Genomic DNA, 22,183 nt, shown 5'->3' with positions numbered 1-22,183 from the left:
CACAGCAGAGAAGCCAGCAGTTGGCACCTGCACCTCTGAGCCTCCCCTTCCCACATGGCCACCTCCTCCAGGAAACCTTCTCTGATCAGTCCCTCCTGGACTTTTCTAGGCTTCATCTTCAATGCTCACAGATGTGAGGCCTGACTGGCCTGCTCTGACTACCTTACAAGCTGCTCCACCCAGAGGCAAGAGACATGCCCTGGCCAGTGGGACAGGCCCTTAGAGGGCTCCAGTTCACAGAGCCCTGGGCCCCCAAACTGACCTGGCTCAAGTCTCCCCCTGCTGGAGAAAATATGAAAGTGCACTTCCCTAGCATCCTGACTGGGGATTTCTAGCTGTAGGTTCTGTGCTGGAACTGTAGGAGGCAGGCAGGCTATGTATTTGAATGCACACAAAAATCATCTTTACCTCAATTCCACCTCACTGAAACCTGGCAACTGCTCCTATTATAAATGCACGTAACCACAGGAGTCAACTGTATCTGTGACTTTGTCACCAGATAGATGAAATCACAAGCTATTTTAATTTTCCATTACAGTTGTTAGATACCTAGAAACCTCATTTATATTCATCACTACTTTGAAATTACTATTTCCACAACTAGATCTTGTAGCTTTATGTGATACATATAAAGTACATGTACATTTCTGTTTTATAGATTTAGACAGTATTTTGTTATTTTTCAATATAATTCGTTTCCTATCTAATCCTATATATTTTATCCTATGCATTTAAAAAACAATATTCATCAGAATGCCAAAGGAGCCCATGGCATGTGTAATCAGAGCCCCTCTAGCAGTGTCTTCCAACCCAGGGTTGGGTGGTGGGTGCAGCAGCCCACTACACACCACCCACCCCCTGCCCCACTCTTGTTTTTTAATACTGGTGATTGAACTCAGGGCTTCATGCATGCTACACAAGTGCTCTCCCACTAAGCTATATCCCTAGCCTTCTTAATTGATTGATTATTTCACTTTCAGACAGGGTCTTGTTGAGTTGCCAGGCTGGCCTTGAACTTGTGATCCTCCTGCCCTGGGCTCCTGAGTCGCTGGGACTACAGGTGTGCACCACTGTGCCTGTCTGGGAGTGCTCCTCTCTTACCCCTTCCTGTCCCTCCTGCACTCTCTTAAGAAGCAGACCATCCCTGTGAGAGAGCCCCCATTCCCAATCCAGGTCTAGGCATCAGGGAGGGCCAGACTGAGTGGTTAGAAGAGGACCCTGGGCCTTGCCCAGAAGGACAGTGGGGCCACTTCTGGAGCTGAGAGAGTAGGAAGGGCCTAGTCCTGGAGCTTCTTGGGGACACCGATTTTTTCCTTAAAGGAGGGATGAGGTCAGGAGCTGACAGTGAGTGGAAGTCTACCTTAGCGGTAGGCCATGACACTCCATCCTTTCTTATTGCTGAATCCTCTTACCTTGCCTGAACCCAAATTTGAGGCCCAAATCACAATTTTGAGAATCAGGCTGCTGAAATCTACAAGTTCTTTGAGCACTGGGGACCCTGGTGCCTCCACCAAGTGCTTAACAAGCTTAGCAGAATTCTGATAAAGGACAGGTGTTCAGGAAAGGGACTGTGGTAATTTGCGAAACTTTAGGCTGGTCTCAGAACCTAAACACAGGACCTCTGCCTGACTTTAGCTCTCACTAGCCAAGAGGCCTGGGTAGCCATGACTCTCTCTAGGCCTCAGTTTCCCATGCTAAAAGGCAGGACTTTTTGTTGTTGTTGTTGTTTGGGGGTTTTTTGGTACTGGGGATTGAACTCAGGGGTACTCAACACTGAGCCTCATCCCCAGCCCTATTTTGTATTCTATTTAGAGACAGGGCCTCACTGAGTTGCTTAGCGCCTCACTGTTGCAGAGGCTGGCTTTGAACTCGCCATCCTACTGCCTCAGGATCAAGGATCCATGGATCACAGTCGTGTACCACCGCGCCTAGCTTAAAAGGCAGGGTTTTAACTCTGACATTTGGATTCTATAATCTCCCGCCCCAATCTGCAAGCGACACTGGGAACACGGGACTCGCCAGGAAATCATGGTGGGATAGGACCCTCCTCCACACCCCACCTCTTCCCTGCTTGTCCCCCTTACTTCTTGGTTCCATAGATCCAAGCCACAGCGATGTTCTCAAGGATGACGATGACGGTGAGTGGCAGGGTGGCCGAGTAGTCATCAAACATGGTGACAAAGTAGTTTCCGGAGCGCTGGACGAACAACAGCCCCACGAAGAATGCAAAGACACAGCAGCCCACTACAGAGAGCCGGGAGGCCGGTGTGGGGGCAAAGGTGCAGGGTGGGCAGGGCCCTGGGGGTCTGTGGGGGCACCCAGGTCCCTCCCATCACACTGTTCCCCCAGGAGGTACAGCCATGCAGGAGGGACCCCATGCTGAGGTGCTGAGCTCCCCATCTACCAGGAGGGAACATCTTGAGGAAGGCATGGGTCTCCTCTCTTCTCCCATAGTCCTGCCCCTAGCATAGCCCCTACCCCATAGCAGCTGCTCCACTTAATTGCTGTATTAAACTTAAATGGTTCTTCTGAGTGTTCCCAGGCTCTTTTTCTCCACCTCAGTTTCCCCATTTGAGAACAGCAAGATGCTCCTTGCTGGGGATGCAGGTGAGAGCCCAGCTCAACTCAGTAGGGCAGAGGGTGGAACAGGATGCAGAGAGGGGGCATCCCTGCCTAAGACAAGTCAGCAGGCCCTTGGGAGGTGGGCAAGCAAACCCAGCAAGGGCCGTAGCCCAGGGTTGGCCCAGATTTCCAAATGGCTTTGTCCCCCTGGCTCCTAAGTGCAGGTGGCCAAGTGCCACAGCCAGGTTCTTGCTTTATCCTGATGAAGGAGGGGTGCAGGGTCTTCTGGGCCTGAGGTCCTGAATGACCCAGTCAGAACCCAGATTTTCTGAAGTGAGAGCAAGAACCCGATTATTGCATCTGTGTGGGCAGCTGTGGGACCAGGTAGGGCTGCAGGGAAGAGTTACCTGTAAATATCTCCTTAGGCACCTTGAATGTGTCAATGATGGGCGTGGTGATGCCTGCCATGGTCCCAATCATGCTGCCCAGGCCCAGGTTGATAAGCATCAGGAAGAACATGACGGACCAGAATGGGGAGGCGGGGAAGTGCGTCATGGCCTCCGTGAAGGCGATGAAGGCCAGGCCTGTGCCCTGCACGGACTGAGGGTAGGGGGGAGAGCAAGGGCCTGTGAGGGCCACCCCACCCAGGAACCCCCTGCTGCCTTACCACTTCCCCGGGAGCTTTAGGAATCACTGTTCCCTCCTGCACAGGGACTCCCCACCTCCACCTGAATCCTGCTGGTGGGGGTCATGGTCTTAAACTGAGTAGGCATCAGAATCTCCTTGTGGTGGGTATGAAAGCCCCAATTCTGGACTTCCAGGGTGGGGAGCTGGAATCTACAGGTGGTATAAGGATCAGAGTCATTCAGATGAATTTGCTCATGTCTGGGAATACACCCAGCACAAGACCCTGCCCTTCTAAGACATCTTCCCTGATGGCCCCAGCCACCCCTGCTGCCCCCAGCTCTGAGCTTCTGAACTCCAGACTCTAATACCATGGCCTCAGGTGTGGCCACTGGAAGCAAACTGGAGTCTTTAAAATCACTGACGCCTAAGTCGCCTCCCAGGGACAGTGATTTAATGGGTCTGGGATGATGCTGCTTTGGGGCTTTACAAAGGCCCCCCCAGGTGACTCTAATAGGAAGACAAGCTACGGAACTGCTGCTGACATCTCAGCCATGTTGTCCTGTGGTGGCCAATAATTGTGAAGGAATGTGTGCCCCACCTGAGCAAGTGACAGTTGGGTACTATTGAGGTTGTAGGGTATTGAAGAACTGCTATAACCCTAGTTTTATTCACAACCCAAAAGAATGGGGCAGGCTTTCATGGAACATGGAAGGGCATGTCCTGTCTTCTACTTGTCACCTGGAGGAAAAAACAGCCAGGGGTCCCCAGATTGTCCTCGTTTGCTCTTGTCCCCTGGGAAGAGGTCAGGGATGTGAATGCAGCTCCCTTGCTCCAGTGGAGCTGACTTTTTTGACATGGAGCTCAGGTAGGATTTAGAGGAAGCTTCTGGTCCCATGAAGAAGGGCACAGTCGGCACAAGCCTATGGGAGCTGGCTCTGTCCCATGTAAGCCTCAGCTCCAGCCAGGTTTCCTGGACCCTATGGGTATCTCTCTGTCTGATGACCCCTTCTAACAGAAAGTTGTTTTGAAAAGTGCCCCAGCTATGCAAACAGAAATAGAAACAAGGTGCCCAAACTTGGGCCTGAGCTAATGAGGGGACAACATCTTTCCACCTAAAGGTCATCATGGCCATGGCAGCTGGAGTGGGCACAGCTGGGCAAGGGGGTGGAAGCTACAAGGGGTGGGCCAGAACCCATGCTCTGGATCTGACCACCTGGATTTGAACCTGGCTGACCCACTTACTCATTTGAGACCTTGATCAAGTCCCCCAACTTGCAGACTATTCATTGGTAAAGTAGGGGACAATATTAAAACCCAACTCATCGGGCTACCACAAGGTTCACAGGAGATGGAGAGCAAAGGGAAGACACTAATGTGTCTATTTCACACAAGAGTACAGTGCATTTCACACACAGTACCCAGCTCACAGAAGCCCATCTGTTATATAGGAAGTCACCCCACACTGACTGGTTTCCGTGGTTCCCTCTGTTGCTCGTTTAGATTTACACCTAGTTCAGGGCACCACTGGCTGACACCTTCCTCCCTCTCTCTTCTTGTGGACACACAGTAGGTCCTGACCTGCCATGTAGACTACTGACTCCCAGGGGTTCTCCAAGGCCTGTGCCCAAGCTCCAGCCACCTGCGGCCCATCCCTGGGTTCCTGCCTGTCCTGGGAAGGGCAGCCTATCCACATACCTTGTCCAACTCATCTTCCAGGAGGCAGGGATCTAGGCCCAGGGCTGAGAACCGGTCCTCCTTCACGGTCATGATGACGTTGTACATCTCCGCATAGTCCTTGGTGGTCAGGTGGGAGAAGTTGACGTGAGGCGGGATGAGGTCCCGGCTCAGGACGTTGGAGTTGAGGTACCCTAAGATTTTCTCAGCATTCCTGCAGCACAAAGGGAAGAATGCCAGGTAGGAAGACAGGAGTGAGGTCATGGGGCACCTCCCAGACACCCAGACAGGTCCCTGTGGGCCCCGGGCTGGGGACAGAGGATGCTGCATGTGTGCATCTTATTGCTCAGTGAAGTGGGGGGAACTATCTGCCTGCATGGCCGCCTGCCCACTCCTGGCTGTGGTGGGCAGGGAAGGAGGGACCAGGGGAGAGAAGCCACCTACTCGACCACACACTTTTCATTCATGATGTTGGCCTTGAAGCCCAGCACAGCAAACACCACGAGGGTGGCCAACACCGAGGTGAAGAAGTTGATGAAGGACACCAGAGCAGCATCAAAGTGGCAGTTGTTGTCCTGCTTGTTGTAGCTGGAGAAGGCGATGACCCCACCGAAACCCAGCCCCAGGGCAAAGAAGACCTGTGTGGCTGCTTCCCGCCACACCTGGGGATCCAGCATCTTGTCCAGCTGTGGGGTGGGGGAGGAAAGAGACACAGGCTTACTCATGTGCAGGGGCTTCCCTCCACACCCCCTTTCCTCAGCCTCAACTGAGTTCATACCTGTAATCCCAGTAGGTCAGGCTTAGGCGAGAGGATAGTGAGTTCAAAGCCAGCCTCAGCAACTTAGGGAGGCCCTAAACAACTCAGTGAAACCCTGTCTCTAAGTAAAATATGAAAAAGGACTGGGCATGGGTTCAAACCCTGGTACCAAACAAAAAAAGAGAAGCTGTTGAACTTGGGCAGTTCATCTAACCCCTCTAAGCAGTATCCCCAAGTGCAAAGCATACATAACAAAAGCATCGGCTTCAGAGGATTATTGTGAGGACTAAGCGAGATAAAATAAATGTTGAATGCTTACATAGTAAATTCTCAGTTAATTTTAACTGCTATATTTCTTGCCATGGAGCTGTCAGACTAAGGAACACGGCCAAGGCCATCACATATGGTTGTGTGGTGCACAACTCTAGGGAGCGCCATTCATTTAGACTATCGTGTGCAGTGAATAGCCTTCCCAAGAGTACAAGAGAACTGGAAAAAACCCATGTCTTCTTGACATTTCCTCTGCCTCCTCCTGCCTTCCCAATCTCCCCTTTCTCAGAAAAAGAGGTCCAAGGCTCATCCACACACGTCTACACTCTCCAGGTCACAGAAGCCCCCCACCCCAGTGCACCACTTGGCACATAGGACCAGACACTTCCTGGACAGAGACAGCCCTTACCTAAGGCTCTTTCTGCCCTTAGGCCTGATGAGGGCCTGAACCACACTGGCATTTGGATGGTGTAGGCAATTTCCAAAGCCTTTTTACATCCATTTTTCTTTAAGTGTCTGTTTCTCCAGGCAGGGACCCACGGGAGAGAAAGTGGGCAGGCTCCCAGGATTCGGGGAGTTTATGCTCCAGTTGGAGAGATGGACCTTGGTCAAATGATCCCACCAACAGATGTCAAACTGCAAATGTGACAAGGGCTCTGAAGGCCAGACACCTAATGCCCAGAGAGCCTGTAGCAGGGGGTCAGCATGAGCCAGGAGACCAGGGAGCAAACATCTGACAGGGGCTGTGGGGGCTGGGAAAGCACTTGGGCACAGGTCCTGGAGGGGCACAGAGGGTGGTGTGCAAAGGGAAATGGAGGTGGCCAGCAGGGGACAATAAGGAGAGGGTACAGGTGAGGCTGGGAGAGGCAGAGGAGTCAAGAGCCTGGAGCAATTTCCTGTCTTTATCCTAAGAAAGCTCTTGATCCAGGAAATCATGAAAGGGTTGAAGAAGGACACAATCAGATGTGCATTTCCAAAAGAGTCGCAGATGCAGCACAGGAGACATGAGGAAGCACCATCTGGGGTCCAGGAGGCAGGAGGTGGTGGCTTTGCCCAGGGGCAGGTGCTGCTGATGGAGGAATTCAAGCAGAAGACACCAAAAAGACCTTAGGGATGGATTGGAGAGGAAGAGGAAAAGTGACAGCCACATTTCTGGCCTGCGTGTTGAGCATGTGGAAATGGAACAGGGAAGAGGAGCAGGATGGTGGGGTTGCGCAGGGCTGACAGGACATTAGCTCTGCATAGGTTGAGCTTAACGTGTTCATAAGACATTCTGCAGAAGAGCCAGGTACAGTGGCGCACACCTGTAATCCCAGCGGCTTGGGAGGCAGGAGGATTGCAAGTTTGAAGCCACCGGCCTCAGCATCTTAGCAAGGCCCTAAGCAACTTAGTGAGACCCTGACTCAAAATAAAAAGGGATGAGCATGTGGCTCAGTGGTAAATGCCCCTGGGTTCAATCCCCAGTACCAAAGGTGGGTAACAAAAGATCTCCTGGAGGAGCTGCCAAGCAGGCAGCTGGGCAAATGAGTCTGGGCTTCCGAGGAGAGAGCACAGCTGGAGGTGTAGTTGTGTGGAGCAGGCAGTGGATGGACAGTGAGAAGAGGCCAGAGCCAGACCAGTCAGTTTATAAAATTTAATGCAGGGAAGAGGAAGGATCTTCTCCAAGGGAGCTAGAGAAGCAGGCAGGAGCAAATTCTAGGGAGAGAGGTGAGCAGGAAAGGCCAGTGCTGCCCAGTGGCAGATGCCAAGGTAGAGAGTCAGCAGCACAGAGGTCCCAGGAGGGCTGTTCAGGGACTGAGGGTCTGGACGTCAGGTGGAAGGAGGAGAGGAAGGAAGCAGAGCAGAGAAAGTGGAGGTAATACACAGGCAAGTCCCTGGGCAGGTAACCTTGGGATGGAAGGGAGAAGGGCATTATCAGGAGACGGCCATGGAGTCAGTGAGGATTGCTCATTTGCAGGTTGCATGGTCTTTGTGGGATGGAAAAGCTTCACCATGCTATATTTAAAAGCTGATGGAAGGCAGGGATATGGGCTGGGTGGAGCTGCCTTCCATAAGAGCCTCTCTGAGTTCCTGGCTATCCATTAGTTGGAGAGAGAAGGGGGACAAGGATGGGTATCAGCAGGCAAGTTCGTACATTCAGTTTCTGCCTATGTAGGTAGAGAGAGCTTCTGACTTGGTGACCTGTGTTTACCTTGTAAAGCAGGAGGTGAGCTCATCTGCTGTGATGAGTGGAGGAGAGGAGGAGAGAGGGTTCAGATGGGTGGAGCGGTTTCAGTGGTCACGGTGGAGCAGGGGAGACCGATGGCCGGAGAAATGGGGCAGGGCTATCCACACCATTAGGCTCACCATGGTCGCACAGGTGGAGGTCTGATTTGTTTTGTTATTTTCGCTACTGGGGACGAAACTCAGGGCCTCACACATGCTACACCTCCAGACAGGGGCTCGGCTTTTTAAGATAACATAAAATATTATCTTCTTTATAGAGGTAACCCAAGCCCTGGAGGCAGACTGGTTTTGGACTTTAGGCTTTCATTTCTGTTTTTATTTTAGGAAGGTAATATGGTGCATATGCCACAAAATTACATCACACCTCCAGTGGGCCCAGGGCAGCACCCTGTAATAAAACACATTAGGACTTTGGCAGCCGAATATGAATCTTCACACCAAGTGAATCAATTAGGACTATAAATAACCTCACATCTGTGCAGGTAGTCTGCTTCCAAATGAATTCTAGGGCAACAAACCCAAAGAGAGCAATTTTTTTTTTCAATCAATGCAATTTGGATTTTGGTATTGTGAGTAAGGAAATAGGGGCCTATACTGTGCCTAATACAAATTATAGAAAAGAAGAATATAATCATAGTCCTCCTGAGAAAGGACTTCTGTAACTCCTCTTTATTTTATTTATTTTTTTTGCATGAGTTTTTTATTTTTTTTATTTTTGTACTAGAGAACATTTTACCACTGAGCTACAAGCCCAGCCCTTTTTAGTTTTTATTTTGAGACAGAGTCTTGCTAAGTTGCTGAGGCAGCTTTGAACTTTAAATCCTCCTACCTCAGCCTCCCAAGTCACTGGAATCAGACATATACCACCACACCCAACTGGGTGAGGGGATTTTCGTTTTGTTTTCAAATTTTTTTTTAGTTGTAGATGGACATAATATCTTTATTTTATTTATTTTTATGTGGTGCTGAGGATCGAACACAGGGCCTCACACGTGCTAGGCGAGCGCTCTACCAACTGAGCCACAACCCCAGCCCCAGGTTTTTTTTTTTTTTTTTTTTTTAAAAAACAATCCTCCTAAGGGTTCCATCAACAGAGCGGGGAGGGACCATGTGCACCTGGAAGGCATGCTGGCCTTCACAGGTGCTCATGGGTGTCCATTACGACAGTCCTCTCAATCTTCTGGAGCCTACACACTTCTCTCAGGCTAGAAATTAGAGCCTAGTGGGAGAGCTACAGGCGATTTGGTGAGTTCCAACCAGGAAGAAGTCCAAGATTTTATGAGAGGGGAGGTTGAGACAAACAACTCATGGATGCCCCAGGACTCCCCATCGTCTTCTGGAAATTTTTTCCTCACTCTTTTGTGTTCTGAACATTAAATGCAATGAACTTACTCCTCATCAAAAGCTCCCTGGTCTATCATACTTCTGGGCTTGGAGTTCCCTTTCTCCTACTTCCGCTCTGGTGAACTCCTATTTATTTCTCAAAACCCAGTACACATATCACTTCTCTTGAGAAAGAGTGGGGAGCAAGAGACAGTGAGACACACGTGATCCATCGAGGTTACGAACTGCACGGGAAGCACCAGATTAGTGATTATGACACAGCACCAGCCCTTTAAGGCTAAGATGTGTTCTTCTAGAACAAGAAGAGTCTTAGGATTTTAAACTTTTCTTCTTTGTAAAACACAATGACTTTAATACTGCCTTCCTCTTCTCCTTCCCTCTCTTCCTCTTTGGTAATGATTCCTTTTTGATCTATGTCAAACATGTTTACACAAAAAGGTCCAGACCATCTGTCAGTCCCAAACACATGCCACCATTAGGAGTCTCACCACTCCCTAAGCCTGAAACAAGAATGTGGATACGTTCCTAGCTCCAGTCACTGCTCAGGGTCAAATTTCATAAATGAAGGCAGCTGCTCCAGAGCAGACACCACAGTCCCAAACTGCGCTCTCAGAGCTGGCCCAGGAGCTTGGGGGATTTCTCAGAGGACGGGGCAGGATTGCTGTATAGGCAATGATTTGGAATGAAAACAAGAATTTCTTTTTTCTTTGTTAAGTTAGTGTTGATTGATCATTATTTTCCTATTCTTAAAAATTGTGGACTATCATAAAATCAACAAAAGTAGGGATGAATATATAATGAACCCCCTGCTCTAACCTTACCCCCCTTTAATCATCATCAACACCCGGTCAATCTTATCTCCTCTACATTTCACCCATGTCCACCCCTAGAAAATTTTGAAGGAAATTGAAAGATCCAAAACTGACATTGATAAGGCCCCAGGAAACCGCCTGTGAGTAACAAAGCTCGACCTTCAAGGTGGGAAGTGCTCTCTAGGAGTGTCCCTTGGTGCCCCCCTTTCCAGCCTGCAGGTGAAGGAGAGGAACAAAAACACCCAATGCTAATCCAGGGGTAAACTGAGTCAGGGCCTTCAGTATGGAATGGCCGTTGTTCCCTGAATGTAAAGGGGGCTTCTGCCAGGATCCCTGGGGCGATAGTGCATGATTTCAGCAAGTGTCAACAGAGGGTGAACTCATGGCCCAACTCAGGATGCCCCATGGATCCTCTCTGGACATCAGAATGTGAAGGCAAGAGGAGAGATGGGGAATGGGCTTTCCCCTCCAGATATAAGAAATTCACATCACACCCTTCTCGGGTGCCCTCTCTGAACGGCTCCCTGCTGTTTCTTGGGTACAGTGGCTGAGTCACTTCCTTGCGCAAGGGAACAAGGTGTTTCACGGCATTTGACTCATCCGCATGAAGCTGCTTTTTGAATCCACAAGCAGCTGCGGAGCCCTAGCCTGAGCTGGTGTGTGACACCCTGGCTTCCCAGCACCGCTGCGGCACCTGCTCGTGTGGAGCCAGACGGGGCCACGAGACACCAGATGGCACCTGAGTGCTGGATCCCCACTGCTCAAGAACAGTGTCACCCTCGCAGTGGATGAGGATAATAATAGCTAATACTTACCATGCGCTTTCCCATGGCCAGGAGGCGTCCCACCAGCTCTCCTGACAGCTCCAGGAAGTGCTGCCATGGTTCAGCCCTCTCACAGCTGTGGATGAGGGTCCTGAGAATCAAGGAACTGGACCAGCTGCTGGGTGATGAGTTGGGATCTGGACTAGAGCATCTGGCTCCAGAACCCACCCTCTATCACCAGACGGGGCCACCTTCCTCTTCCTGCTGAGAGGCCCTTGCTCTAAGAGTGGGTTAGGGTTATTAACCTCTATTCTTAGGCCTTTGGGACTTACATACACCCTTTGTCCCTAGGTCTCCTTTTCCTCACCTCAGACCCCAGAAGCCCAGTTCTCCTTCCTCAGAGGAAACAACATCAGCTTCCTAAGTACCCCTCCAACAGTGCTTATGCACGCACCAGCAATATATAAATGCACGTATATTACAATGCACACACATGCACACACACACGCAGTGTGTGTGTGTATTCTGCCTTTTCCCTCCTACTGTTCACACCAGAATTCTCCATGGAGTTCTCCTCACTCCTGGGGCATTATCTTGCCCACCCTTTTCTCTCCCTTAATTTGCTGAGCTGGGTCCCAGCAGAGGCCCAGAGCTCCTGGCCATCTGTCCCCTCTGTCTCTGGTCACCCAGGCTCATCCCTACAATTCTCTAATCTCTATGTGAAATAGCAACGGTAAAAGGACCTACATCCAGGGTCATGAGGTCTAGATGAGTGTACAAATTTATATGGCCCAGCCCTTGGGGAGACCACCCACTGTCAAACATGCACCCGTTTAGGTGCCTCACTGACTGTGGGAAGCAGCCCGGTGTCAGAGATGCCCAAGGGCGGAAAGATGCTTCTGGATCACGGAAGGGCCAGCAGTGGCCACGCGGGCTGAGTTCACAATGTACTCCTGAGCCCTGTTGGCTAACGGGCCCTCAGTGCTATCCCTGTCCACTCGTCCCCAGCTCTCATAGCTACTTCACACTGGTACCTCCTTAGGCCTCCGCTGCCTCTCCTCCTCCCTTCTTTCTCTCAGTTAATCACCTTGCTTCCTACTTCACCAAGGAGGAGGATGCCATCAGAAGAGAACTCTGGCTGTGAGAACTCCCCACAGCTCTTCCCAGAGCAGCACTGGCCCCCCAGGGGCTGGCCCGTCCCTCCCACTGCTATGGGCACTTGTGGGTGCTGCTAGCTAAGACCGGCTCTGCCACTCAGACCAACCCCTGCTGCTGTCCTCCTCCCCCAGAGCATTGGGTTCCTCCTCTTTTTAGGAGTTTTTGAAGTGCACTACTCAATGTTTTTGCTCTATCAGAGTTGCTCGACCTTTTTGGTATGGGGGATGGAACCCAGGGGCAGTTAGCCACTGAGCCACTCCCTAGCCCTTTTCATTTTTTATTTTAAGACAGGGTCTCACTGAGTTGCTTAAGACCTCACTAAGTTGCTGAGGCTGGCTTTGAACTTGTGATCCTCCTGCCTCAGTCTCCCAAGCTGCTGGGATTATAGACGTGCACCACCGCACCTGGCCTCAAGCCCAGTTCGAAGCAAGATCTAATCATCCTTCTGTCTCTCTAGATCCACCAATTCTAGAAATTTCATACAATTGGAATTATATACTGTCGAGTCTTTTGCATCTGGCTTCTTTCACTTAGCTAATGTTTTCAGGGTTCATCTCTGTTGTAGCCAGTGTCAGCACTTCTTTTTTTTTTTTTTACGGCTGAATAATATTCCATTGTTTGGTTATACCACATTTTGTTTATCCATTGATCAGCTAATGGACATTTGGGTTGCTTCTACTTTTCTGATTATTATGACTCACATTGCTATGAACAGTCACGTTCAAGCTTTTGTGTGAACATATGTTTTCAGTTCTCTTGGATACGGGCCTAGGACTGGAATTGCTGGATCATATGCTAACTCTGTTTAACCTTTGGAGGAATCACCAGACTGTTCTCCAAAGGTGTCGCACCATTTTAAATCCCCACCACCAGTGTGTGATGGACTATTTTCCCCATCATTCCAAATTCTGAAATAACTCCCTTGACTCCTTGGCCATCTCCAGGTAACACCCCATTTCTCCTTCCTCTGCTTCTCTTTATAGCAAAACTAAAAATGCATGATCTCTGCTACTTGTCTCTGATTCCCCACCTCTTGCTTCCCCTTCAGCCCTTTACGGTTAGATGTTGTCTCCAGCAGTCCACCGGTGACACCTCTGTTGCCACGTGGTGAGTCATTTCTTAGTCCTCACCGACTGGCCCCTCAGCAGTTTGGGACACAGCTGACCATTCACTCTTCCTCCACCCTTTCTCCCCTCCTTCTCCTCTTCCTCCTCCTCTTCCTCTTCCCCAGTCACCAGCTATCCATTTCTGCACTCTGGGTCTCCAGTACTCAGAGATCAGTCCTCTTCTCTGACTAGGTTCACTCTCCAGGTGATGATAAATCAATCCAGGCTTTCAGTTCTATTACCCCAGCCTCCAAATTTGTACCTCCACCTGACCTCCAGATTCATGTGTCTCAGTCCTACCCAGCATCTCCACCTGGCTATCTATTGGACGTTTTATTTTTTTTTTAAATATATATATATATATATATATATATATATATATATATATATATATATATATATATATATATATTTATTTTTTAGTTGTCGTTGGACACAATACCCTCATTTCACTTATTTATTTTTATGTGGTGCTGAGGATCGAACCCAGGGTCTCGCACGTGCAAGGCGAGCGCTGTACCGCTGAGCCACAGCCCCAGCCCTATTTGACATTTTAAACCTGTCCTGTCCAAAATAGTTCTCTAGATGTTCCCCGCCACAGGTGCTCCTCCCACTGTCCTCCCTGTCACCCTGAATGACAACCCCATCCTTCCGGTGGCTCATCCTTGACTCCTTCCTCCTCCAACACCTCACATCCTGTCCACAGCAAAGTCTCTGCACCCATAGTGCATCTTCAGCCCAACCACCTCACCATTCCCATTGCCACTGGGCTCTAAACCTGGTGGCCCTTCACCGGGATGGTCTCCCCTCAGTCCCTCCAATTCCCTATGGCGGCCTCCTAAGAGGCTTTGAGTAGTAAGACCAGGCCAGCAGCCCAGAACTCCCCAGGGGACCCCAATTCCTCCAGAGACAATGTCAAAGTGCTTACTCAGCCTCCCAGCCCCTCACGATCTGACTCTGCACTGTCCCCACCGCAGCCCTCTTCTCTCCCCTCTTGTTCTGTCCAGACCTGCCAGCCTCCTTGAATATATGATCCACTCTAGTCTGAAGCATCTTCCCTCATGGTCCCCTGTTCAAAATTGAAATGAACTTCCTTCACGTCTCCACATAGACTCTCCCCTCAACTCCTCCAGGTCTTCATCCAAACGTCACTTTCTCAGCTAGGTCTTCCTTAACCACACGATGGAAAACTGCAGCTCTTCTTCTCCAAATGCCCTGATCCTTCTTTTCTGCTACAATTTTTCTCCTTGGCAACAACAGTCAACAACAACTCTTTTTTTTTTTTAATCTCAACCGCATCTTCCCACCAGAATATAAGCTCTGTGAGGTCTGAGAAGTTTCTGAGCTGTGTTCACTGCTGAATCCCAAAATTGAGAACAGTGCCTGGCATAACCCAGTGAACCTTTGTTGAATAAATGAATAAATGAATGATAGGCATTTGGGGTGTTTTTGATTTTTTTGCTACTAAAATAAATGCTGCAACAATACTGTACACCTGGTCATTTTGTTTACATGGGAGTATATTTATAGGACTAATACCTACAAGAAGTGGAAATTACTGGGCAAAAGGACGTGAACAATTGGAATTTTGATAAACATTCCCTGAGAGTTTGGTGGTTAGGAACCCCACCATAATCCACCACCGTTATGTTGAACAAATCACATGATTAATTGTATGGCACCCCATGTAGACCTGGGTTCATTACTGGATGGAAAGAAGTAATCAAGAGAAAAGCTGCCTGAGGAATAAACAAGTTTACTAACCATTAGCCATTATTGTCCCATCAGAGGCACAAATGGGTCATCATGTGTCCTGGCCACATTGCAGTCATCATACCTGATATCTGTCTTCTTGAAGGCATGGACCCAAAGTGCAGGTCCTACAGCTTGGATTATTTCTGACATTACAAAACTTTATAGGAGGGAGGACCTTCAGGCCATTGAACATAATCTGCAGAGAGGCTACATTTCTCCCACATGGGTTCGGAGATGCCCTGGTCAAAAATTTCCTTGGACTCTGCCTGGGCTGTCAAATGGCATGACCCCTTCATTCCCATTGTGGTCTATATGCATAGAGCAGAGCCCACCCAGGGAAGCTGTGGTCAGTGACCTGGCACTCTACAGCACCATTCTAGGCCAAGAATCTCCCCAGTCCTGGGCAGACACAGTCACAGCTCTGCAGTGGTCCTTTGCTTGCGTATATAACAGGGTTGTTTTGGAGAGTGGGTCCTTTTTTGCATATGACCCTGAGAGATTTATAAACAGAAATCTCACCCTAGCTGGACTTACTTGGCTCAAGCTAACAGTGGCACAGGCTGTTTGGGGGCTTTTGATGAAAGAGTTTAGTTCCTGACGCCCTTTAGCCCCCTCCCTCCCAATACCCACTCCAGGGTCAAAGGAAGGAGCTGGAGCTACACCATGGAACTGACCAGTCAAGTGTTAGATAGGCCCTTCAGGCTCTGTTGGACCTGGAAGTTAAAGGGCTGCATTGTGCTATTTCTTGGAAACTTGGCCCCTCTAGAATCTTTTGGATTTGATTTTTTTTTTTTTTAGTCTCAGTTCATAACGATTCTGTCCTCTGCAAATGCTAAAGTGTGTTCACGTGGTTTCCTGAAGATCCAGAAAAAGGTTTGAGAAAGAAGCACCCTAGTTGTTCAGAGTGCACAGCATCCATTTCACATCCAAGTGGCAAGTATCGAAGTCTGATAAGTGTGGTGTGACTCAGTCTCCCATACATCTACTGGGAGTTAACAGACACGGCCACTGTGGAGTGCATTTTGACTGAAGAGACACCTACCTTTGGGACAGCAATTCCACTTTAAACATATACACCCCGGAGAAACCCGTGCACAGGAAGACCTGTGTAATAATGTTTACCGTAGCCTTATTAGCAATGGTGAAAACTAGAAACCACTGAAATGCTCATCAACCACAGAGAGTGAATAAATACATTTTAGTTTAGACCAATAGGGGAATCTTTTTTTTTTTTTTGGTGGTGCTGGGGATTGAACCCAGGGCTTTATGCATGTGAGGCAAGCGCTCTACCAACTGAACTAGATCCCCAGCCCTAGGGGAATCTTTCCAGCAGTGAAAATGCATGTACTAGAGCTCTATAAATCAACCTAGGTAAATCTTAAGAAAGCAGTATTAAGCAAAAATTGAAGCAAGTCACAGAAGGATATATACATAATGCAATGCCATTGATATAAAGCTTAAGAGTATCCCCAAATACTATACACTGTTTATACATATACATATAACAAATCTCAAAGAATGTATTAGCAGGATAAATCCAAAAATTCAGGGTAGTGGTCCCTATGGTCTGAATATTGGTACCCCCGCCAAATTCCTATGCTAGAATCTAATACCCAAAGTAGTAGTGTGAAGAGGAACCTCTGGGAAGTGATTAAGTTGTGAGGGCTCCACCCCCAAGAAAAGGATTAGTGCCTTTATGTTAGAGGCTCAAGGGCCATTCCCTCACCCTGCCACCACTTGAGGAGCAGTGAGAAAATAGAAGCTGAGAACGAGCCCTTACCAGCCTTGACCTTGAACTTCGTCAGCCTCCATAACTGTGAGGCAATAAATTTCTATTGCTCATAAATTACCTAGTTTACGATATCTTGTTGCAGCAGCAGGGATGGACGAAGACAGTGGTTATCTTTGGCAAGGGGAAGAAAAGGGATGTGGGGTTATGTAGGCACCATTAATGGCCTCTGTAATATTTTATTTCTTAAGGATGTGAATCATATTATTAGATATGTTTTTATATGCCTGATCTATTTCACAATTAAAGAGACATTTTTTAAAGTGTTTGAATCCATAGGGAGCAGCGTTGTATATGCTGGGACCGTGGCTCATCCCAGTGAGTCTGTTCTGCCTGCTCCTAGAGTCACATAGCGGGGACAATTAACACCATCAAGAAGCCCATCTAGGGCTGGGGATGTGGCTCAAGCGGTAGCGCGCTCGCCTGGCATGCGTACGGCCTGGGTTCAATCCTCAGCACCACATACAAAAACAAAGATGTTGTGTCCACCGAAAACTAAAAAATAAATAAATAATAAAAAAAAAGAAGCCCATCTGGAGATCTTTGTGAATCTCCACATTCATGACCATCACCAGAGCATATAATTTCCTCATAAAGCTCAGTTAAGTGTAACTCAAAGACTCAAGTGAACTCTCCACACTGACCACGGTTCTAGAGCTCTAGCCGAAGTAATTCATAAAAACAGTTGGCTTCCCGCTCATGGCCACTTACCCCATAGAAACAGATCTGCATGTTTTTCTTCTTCGTCAGATATCACATTTTCACAATAACCCTACGGCCTGCCACATGGCTCAGGATTCACATTCATGCCTCAGGAGATTCATTAAGTGCCTCATAAAGTGGCCCTTTGTAGGCGCTCATGCAGAAACCTCAAATGTTCAGTCCAAGGAGGCCTAGGGCCACTTTGAGCACTGTGGTGACAGTGGGGTGGCATGTGCCCTGGTCATGGCTGTTTACCAAACATTAGCAGCCTACACACAGCAGCAGAGCAGGGAGGCAGGAGGGACTGGGGACTTCAAACCTTGTTGGATCTGGGTTCTCTTCCTCACGTCCCCCTATGTGCACGGTCTATGCAAGGGCTAGTGTAGGGGGGCACTGTTGAGCTCCTAGGGAGGCCTCAAGCTGGCCTGGCTGAGTTTTGACCCTGAGCCCATGGGCTGGAGTCTCAGCAGGGCCCTGATGGCTGCTAGTGGCCAGCTGGCATTTGGAGATGGACTTCTCATCCTAGCCAGCTGAGGTTTCTAATGTACATTGCCTGGGGCAACTTGACGGCATGTCAATCTGCACCCAAAATGCTCTTATTCTCCAGGGGACTGACTCATGCCAGCAATGCCAAGTGTTATGAAGGGTCACAGAGGGGTGAGACCACAGGTGGGGACAGACCATCTTCAGGGAAGCTGGGTGTATGCCTTGAGGACACCTGAGCCTTGTCCACGCCCTCTATGTAAGGCGAGCAGAGCTCCTGCTGGTCTCCAGGGGGGGGGGGCTACTGAGAGGACGGAGAGGAGGCAAGCAAGGGTCCATAAGGTAAAATCACTCGTACTGGCTTATCTATAATAAAAAAGCAACCTTGATCTCCTGATCTGGGTACAAACTGGGATTCCAGGGGTGCTCTGAACTCTCAGGCACCTTCTAGATTCCTGATGTCACAGGTCCACGAAATGAACCTTCCCAAATGAATAAAGGAGCGAGGCTCCCTGCCCCCACCCCAGATCCCAGCCAAACCTACTCCCCACTATCGCCTCAAACATGCCCACTGCTGTCGCACACCCTTGCTCACGTAGCTCCCTCTGATTACAATAATCTCCTCTTGGCGCTCACTGAAATCCTACCTGCTCCCTCGGGCTCATTTCAGGACCTCCTTCCTGAATGGATGAGATGTTCCTCTCCTTGGTCCCTGTGCACCCCGCCAGCACCTGGCGCCATTCCCACAGGAAGTAGGTGCTCAGCGTGCCTTCCACTGTATGAAGCGCGCCAGGCCCCATGGGCCTGTCAGTGTTTCCCTGCACCTGGGAACCCCAGCTCTTACCTTGGGAGTGAACATGTGTAGGATGCCATCGACTGCTCCTCGCAGCAGCAGCCCTCGGACCAGAAAGCAGGCCAGCACCACGTAGGGGAAGAGGGAGCTGAAATACATCACCTGCAGGGAGGACGGAGACCCACCATCAGGCAGAACCCCCCCTGCTCCTGCAGCTTGCATAGCCCTCCCTGCTCACAGGTGGGGCACACGAGACTCCTGGGATACCAGACAGCAGTCAGCAGAGCCTCGGAGTCTCTGGGCACCAGGCCAACCCATCACCCATCTGGCCCAAGCCCAGGCAGGAGCAGGAAAGGCTGGAGTTCACGTGGCTGGCCCAGGGCTTGCTTGCCTCCCAAGGATTGAGGTTTAGGCCCCCATCCTCAAGGCTGCCAAGGGTGAGGGAATCCTAGCTCTCCTTCTCATTTACTCAAGTCTCATGCCCCTGTCCTTAGAGTTCCTTTGACAGAGGCATGCAGGAGGCCACAGACAAGGTTCCCAATCAGAGACCATCAGGAAGCCTAGTCCTGTGAGCCCGAGCCCACGCTATTTGCTGGCCTGTGCATGTCTTGCATATTTTTATTGCTCCGTAGGCCTGGTACAGAGCCACATGCAAAGGCTATGCTCACAAAACATCCTGTTCTGAAGCAAATCCCAGGGGTTGATGTGGGCAGGATGGTGCAAAGGTTAAGAAGGTGCATGTCCAGAGCCATGTGCCCAAGTTCTGGGCCTGCCTCTACCAGTTGCCATGGCCTCCAGCCTATGGACTTAACCTTGATGTGTCTTTGTTTCCCTGTCTCTAAGAGGGGTGTGAAAATTTCTAAGGCTCTAAAATTTCCACATAAGGTTGTTGAGGATGACATGTGTTCACATATGTGGCTGTACTGGTAAGTTCCACAAAGCATCAGCTACGATTTTGGCCTCCAAAGAGGGGAGAGATCAGGAGCCAGGATGATGCTACCTTCAGGAACTTAGCTTCCTTGCTCATCAAGTCTGGCCAAGAACCCAAAACCTCAGACAGAACAGGCTCGGGTTCCAGCTTTGAGGCTAATTGGCTGCATGAGGTTAGACGACACACTTGCCCCTCTCTGGGCCTCAGTTTCCTCATCTGTAAAATGAGTGCATGGAGCTACAGGATTTCTAACATCCTTTTCATCCCTGGCAGGGCGTGAGTACTGATAGGGGACAAGTAAGAAAGGGCCCTCTTCAGAAGGGATCTGATCTGCTGGGGAAAGGTGTATGGGCCTGGCCAGTGTGCACCCCAAGATGGAATGACAATAGAGCTGCCTTCAGAGGCCCCCAAGGCCCCCTTCACTCACAGCATTCACTTGCTCAAACAACCCTATAGTTGTTGACATGGAAAATGCTGGTTTTCACCCCAAAATCACTCAGAGCAAGTGACTCTAGGGCTTTGCTTGGGAACCTGAAGGGACAGAATCTAAACAGATATTCCTGAGTCAATGCTTCTATCTTCCTTCTCTTTAATGTCGCAGGGCTGGACTGAATTCTCTGAGCATGAAGGCAGTCAGGGGTCAGGACAACGATCTTCCAGCAAGTCCAGCCCTGGCCTGCTGTTCACAGTGGACAACAACGCAGGGGTTACTCCCACCGGGTCCCTGGGGGTCAGTGCCATCACCCTGAGCCATCCGGAACATAAGCCAACCGAAGGGCCCTGCACTGGTGACGTGGAGTTCTCAGTCCCCTGACCTCTGTCTTTCTGCTGTCCTCCTCCAACTCACCTTCCCTGAGGACTGGATCCCCTTGACCACAGCCATGCCCACAATGCTCCAGGCCACGAGAAGGCACAGCGTCATCTTCCAGTTGAGGCCCCCGCTCTCAGAGATGGAGTTGGAGATATCCAAGGCCTCTCGGTACCAGAAGTAGGTGGTGGCCGAGCTCTTCTCACATTCTGCCTCCACCACTGAAACAGCAGCAGAGGCCACAGAGCTCAGTGGCGAGGCCCCTGGGGCCACCTCTCCTACTGGACCTCTGCTCAGGGTGAAGGCGTGGCTGATGGTGGGCAGCTGGAAGGGGCTGTGCTCGTTTTGGGTTAGCCATGATCTGGCAGGTCCCGGGGAATCCCAGCTCCTGATGGAGGCCGGGAGGCCACAGGTCATGCTGAGCTGGGTGAATTCCTCGGACAGAACAGGCTCGGGTTCCAGCTTTGAGGCTAATTGGCTGCATTCTATTCCCCTGCTGCCCACATCCATCCATAGAAGGTAGTAAGGGTGGAGGTTGAATTGGCCTGAAGGTCCTTGGGAAAGGTCCTAGATTCTCACCCCAGATCATTGGTTAAATGGATACTGGGGACATGGGAAAGTAGCTTCAAGGGCCTCAGTTTTCCCATCTGCAAAGTGGGGTAATCATCCAGCCCTTTGTAGGACTGGCATGCAAATCAAGATTATTCCCACACAGCCTGGAGTTAGAATAACACAGAGTAATCCATACTAACCAAAGAAAAATAAGAATTATAGTGTTCTAACTACCCTCATTTAATTCAGTCCTCTAAGTACCCCCGTGGGAGAAGCCAGAAAGGGATCACTTGTACTGTAGAAATGGAAATAAGGATCAAGGGGGTTAAGGGACTTGTCCAAGGTGACACCTCAATGAAATTCCCAATCTGTGCAGTAAGTCTGTTAGACTCCTGCTAGGGAGAGAGCTGGCTGAGTCCCCAGCTGTGGCTCAGGAGTCCCATACTTGCCTGCCACGGTCCCATTCCTGATGACAGGACATTCGCTCCAGGGCAGTGGGTACTGGAAGGACTTGAAGAAGTAGAAGATGCTCCATCCGATGATCACGTTATAATACAGCCCAACAAAGAGGCACACCTGAGGATGGGGACCCAGGGTGGGATCACAGAGACTGGGGGTTAATGGCAACGCCATCCCACCCAACGCTCCATCCCAGGGCCAGCAGCACAGGCCAACGACATAGGACACAGCAGCACAGCCACGAAGGGGGACGACCAGGGATGAGACGGAACAGCAGGAGCAGCAAGGACCTGCTCCCCATCCCCCATTCATCTGGCACTCAGGCAACCACAAAAGAATTCTTTGGATATTAAAGTTGTCTTAAATAGACTCTTAAAATGTTAATCCTTTCCAGTTTTGAAATTCCTCTAAGATGCTTGAAGCCCTTCCCTGCCATTTCCTGAGGACCTAGGATTCTGATTAGAGATGTCCTCCAGGACCAGAGAGGCTGCGCAGCTTTTGCCCTTATAGGAAATGGCCCCAGGCGGTTGTGCTTTATGAGATTTTATGGATTGCTGGTTTCCTATGTCTTCCCTTCTCTCAGGATATTACTCTCTCTTTGGTTCTGTTAT

The 22,183-nt window shown here is 49.8% G+C and overlaps 1 protein-coding gene across 3 annotated transcripts in view; it reads right to left on the bottom strand.

The window, feature by feature from the left end:
• Slc6a17 (solute carrier family 6 member 17) overlaps window positions 1–22,183 on the bottom strand; it is a 49,224-nt gene that overhangs the window by 4,579 nt on the left and 22,462 nt on the right. For all 3 annotated transcript variants that reach the window (XM_078026968.1, XM_005338114.5, XM_040287423.2), the window contains exons 4-10: window positions 21,563–21,689; window positions 20,601–20,782; window positions 18,874–18,984; window positions 5,308–5,549; window positions 4,885–5,077; window positions 2,970–3,162; window positions 2,085–2,244 (exon numbers count right to left, since the gene is read on the bottom strand). In XM_078026968.1, the coding sequence (XP_077883094.1) occupies window positions 2,085–2,244; window positions 2,970–3,162; window positions 4,885–5,077; window positions 5,308–5,549; window positions 18,874–18,984; window positions 20,601–20,782; window positions 21,563–21,689 (1,208 nt within the window). The remainder of the gene's footprint in view (window positions 1–2,084; window positions 2,245–2,969; window positions 3,163–4,884; window positions 5,078–5,307; window positions 5,550–18,873; window positions 18,985–20,600; window positions 20,783–21,562; window positions 21,690–22,183) is intronic.

Source organism: Ictidomys tridecemlineatus, chromosome 11, assembly GCF_052094955.1.
Source record: "Ictidomys tridecemlineatus isolate mIctTri1 chromosome 11, mIctTri1.hap1, whole genome shotgun sequence".
NCBI classification, from domain to species: Eukaryota; Metazoa; Chordata; class Mammalia; order Rodentia; family Sciuridae; genus Ictidomys; species Ictidomys tridecemlineatus.
This window is presented reverse-complemented; position numbering and strand designations above follow the sequence as displayed.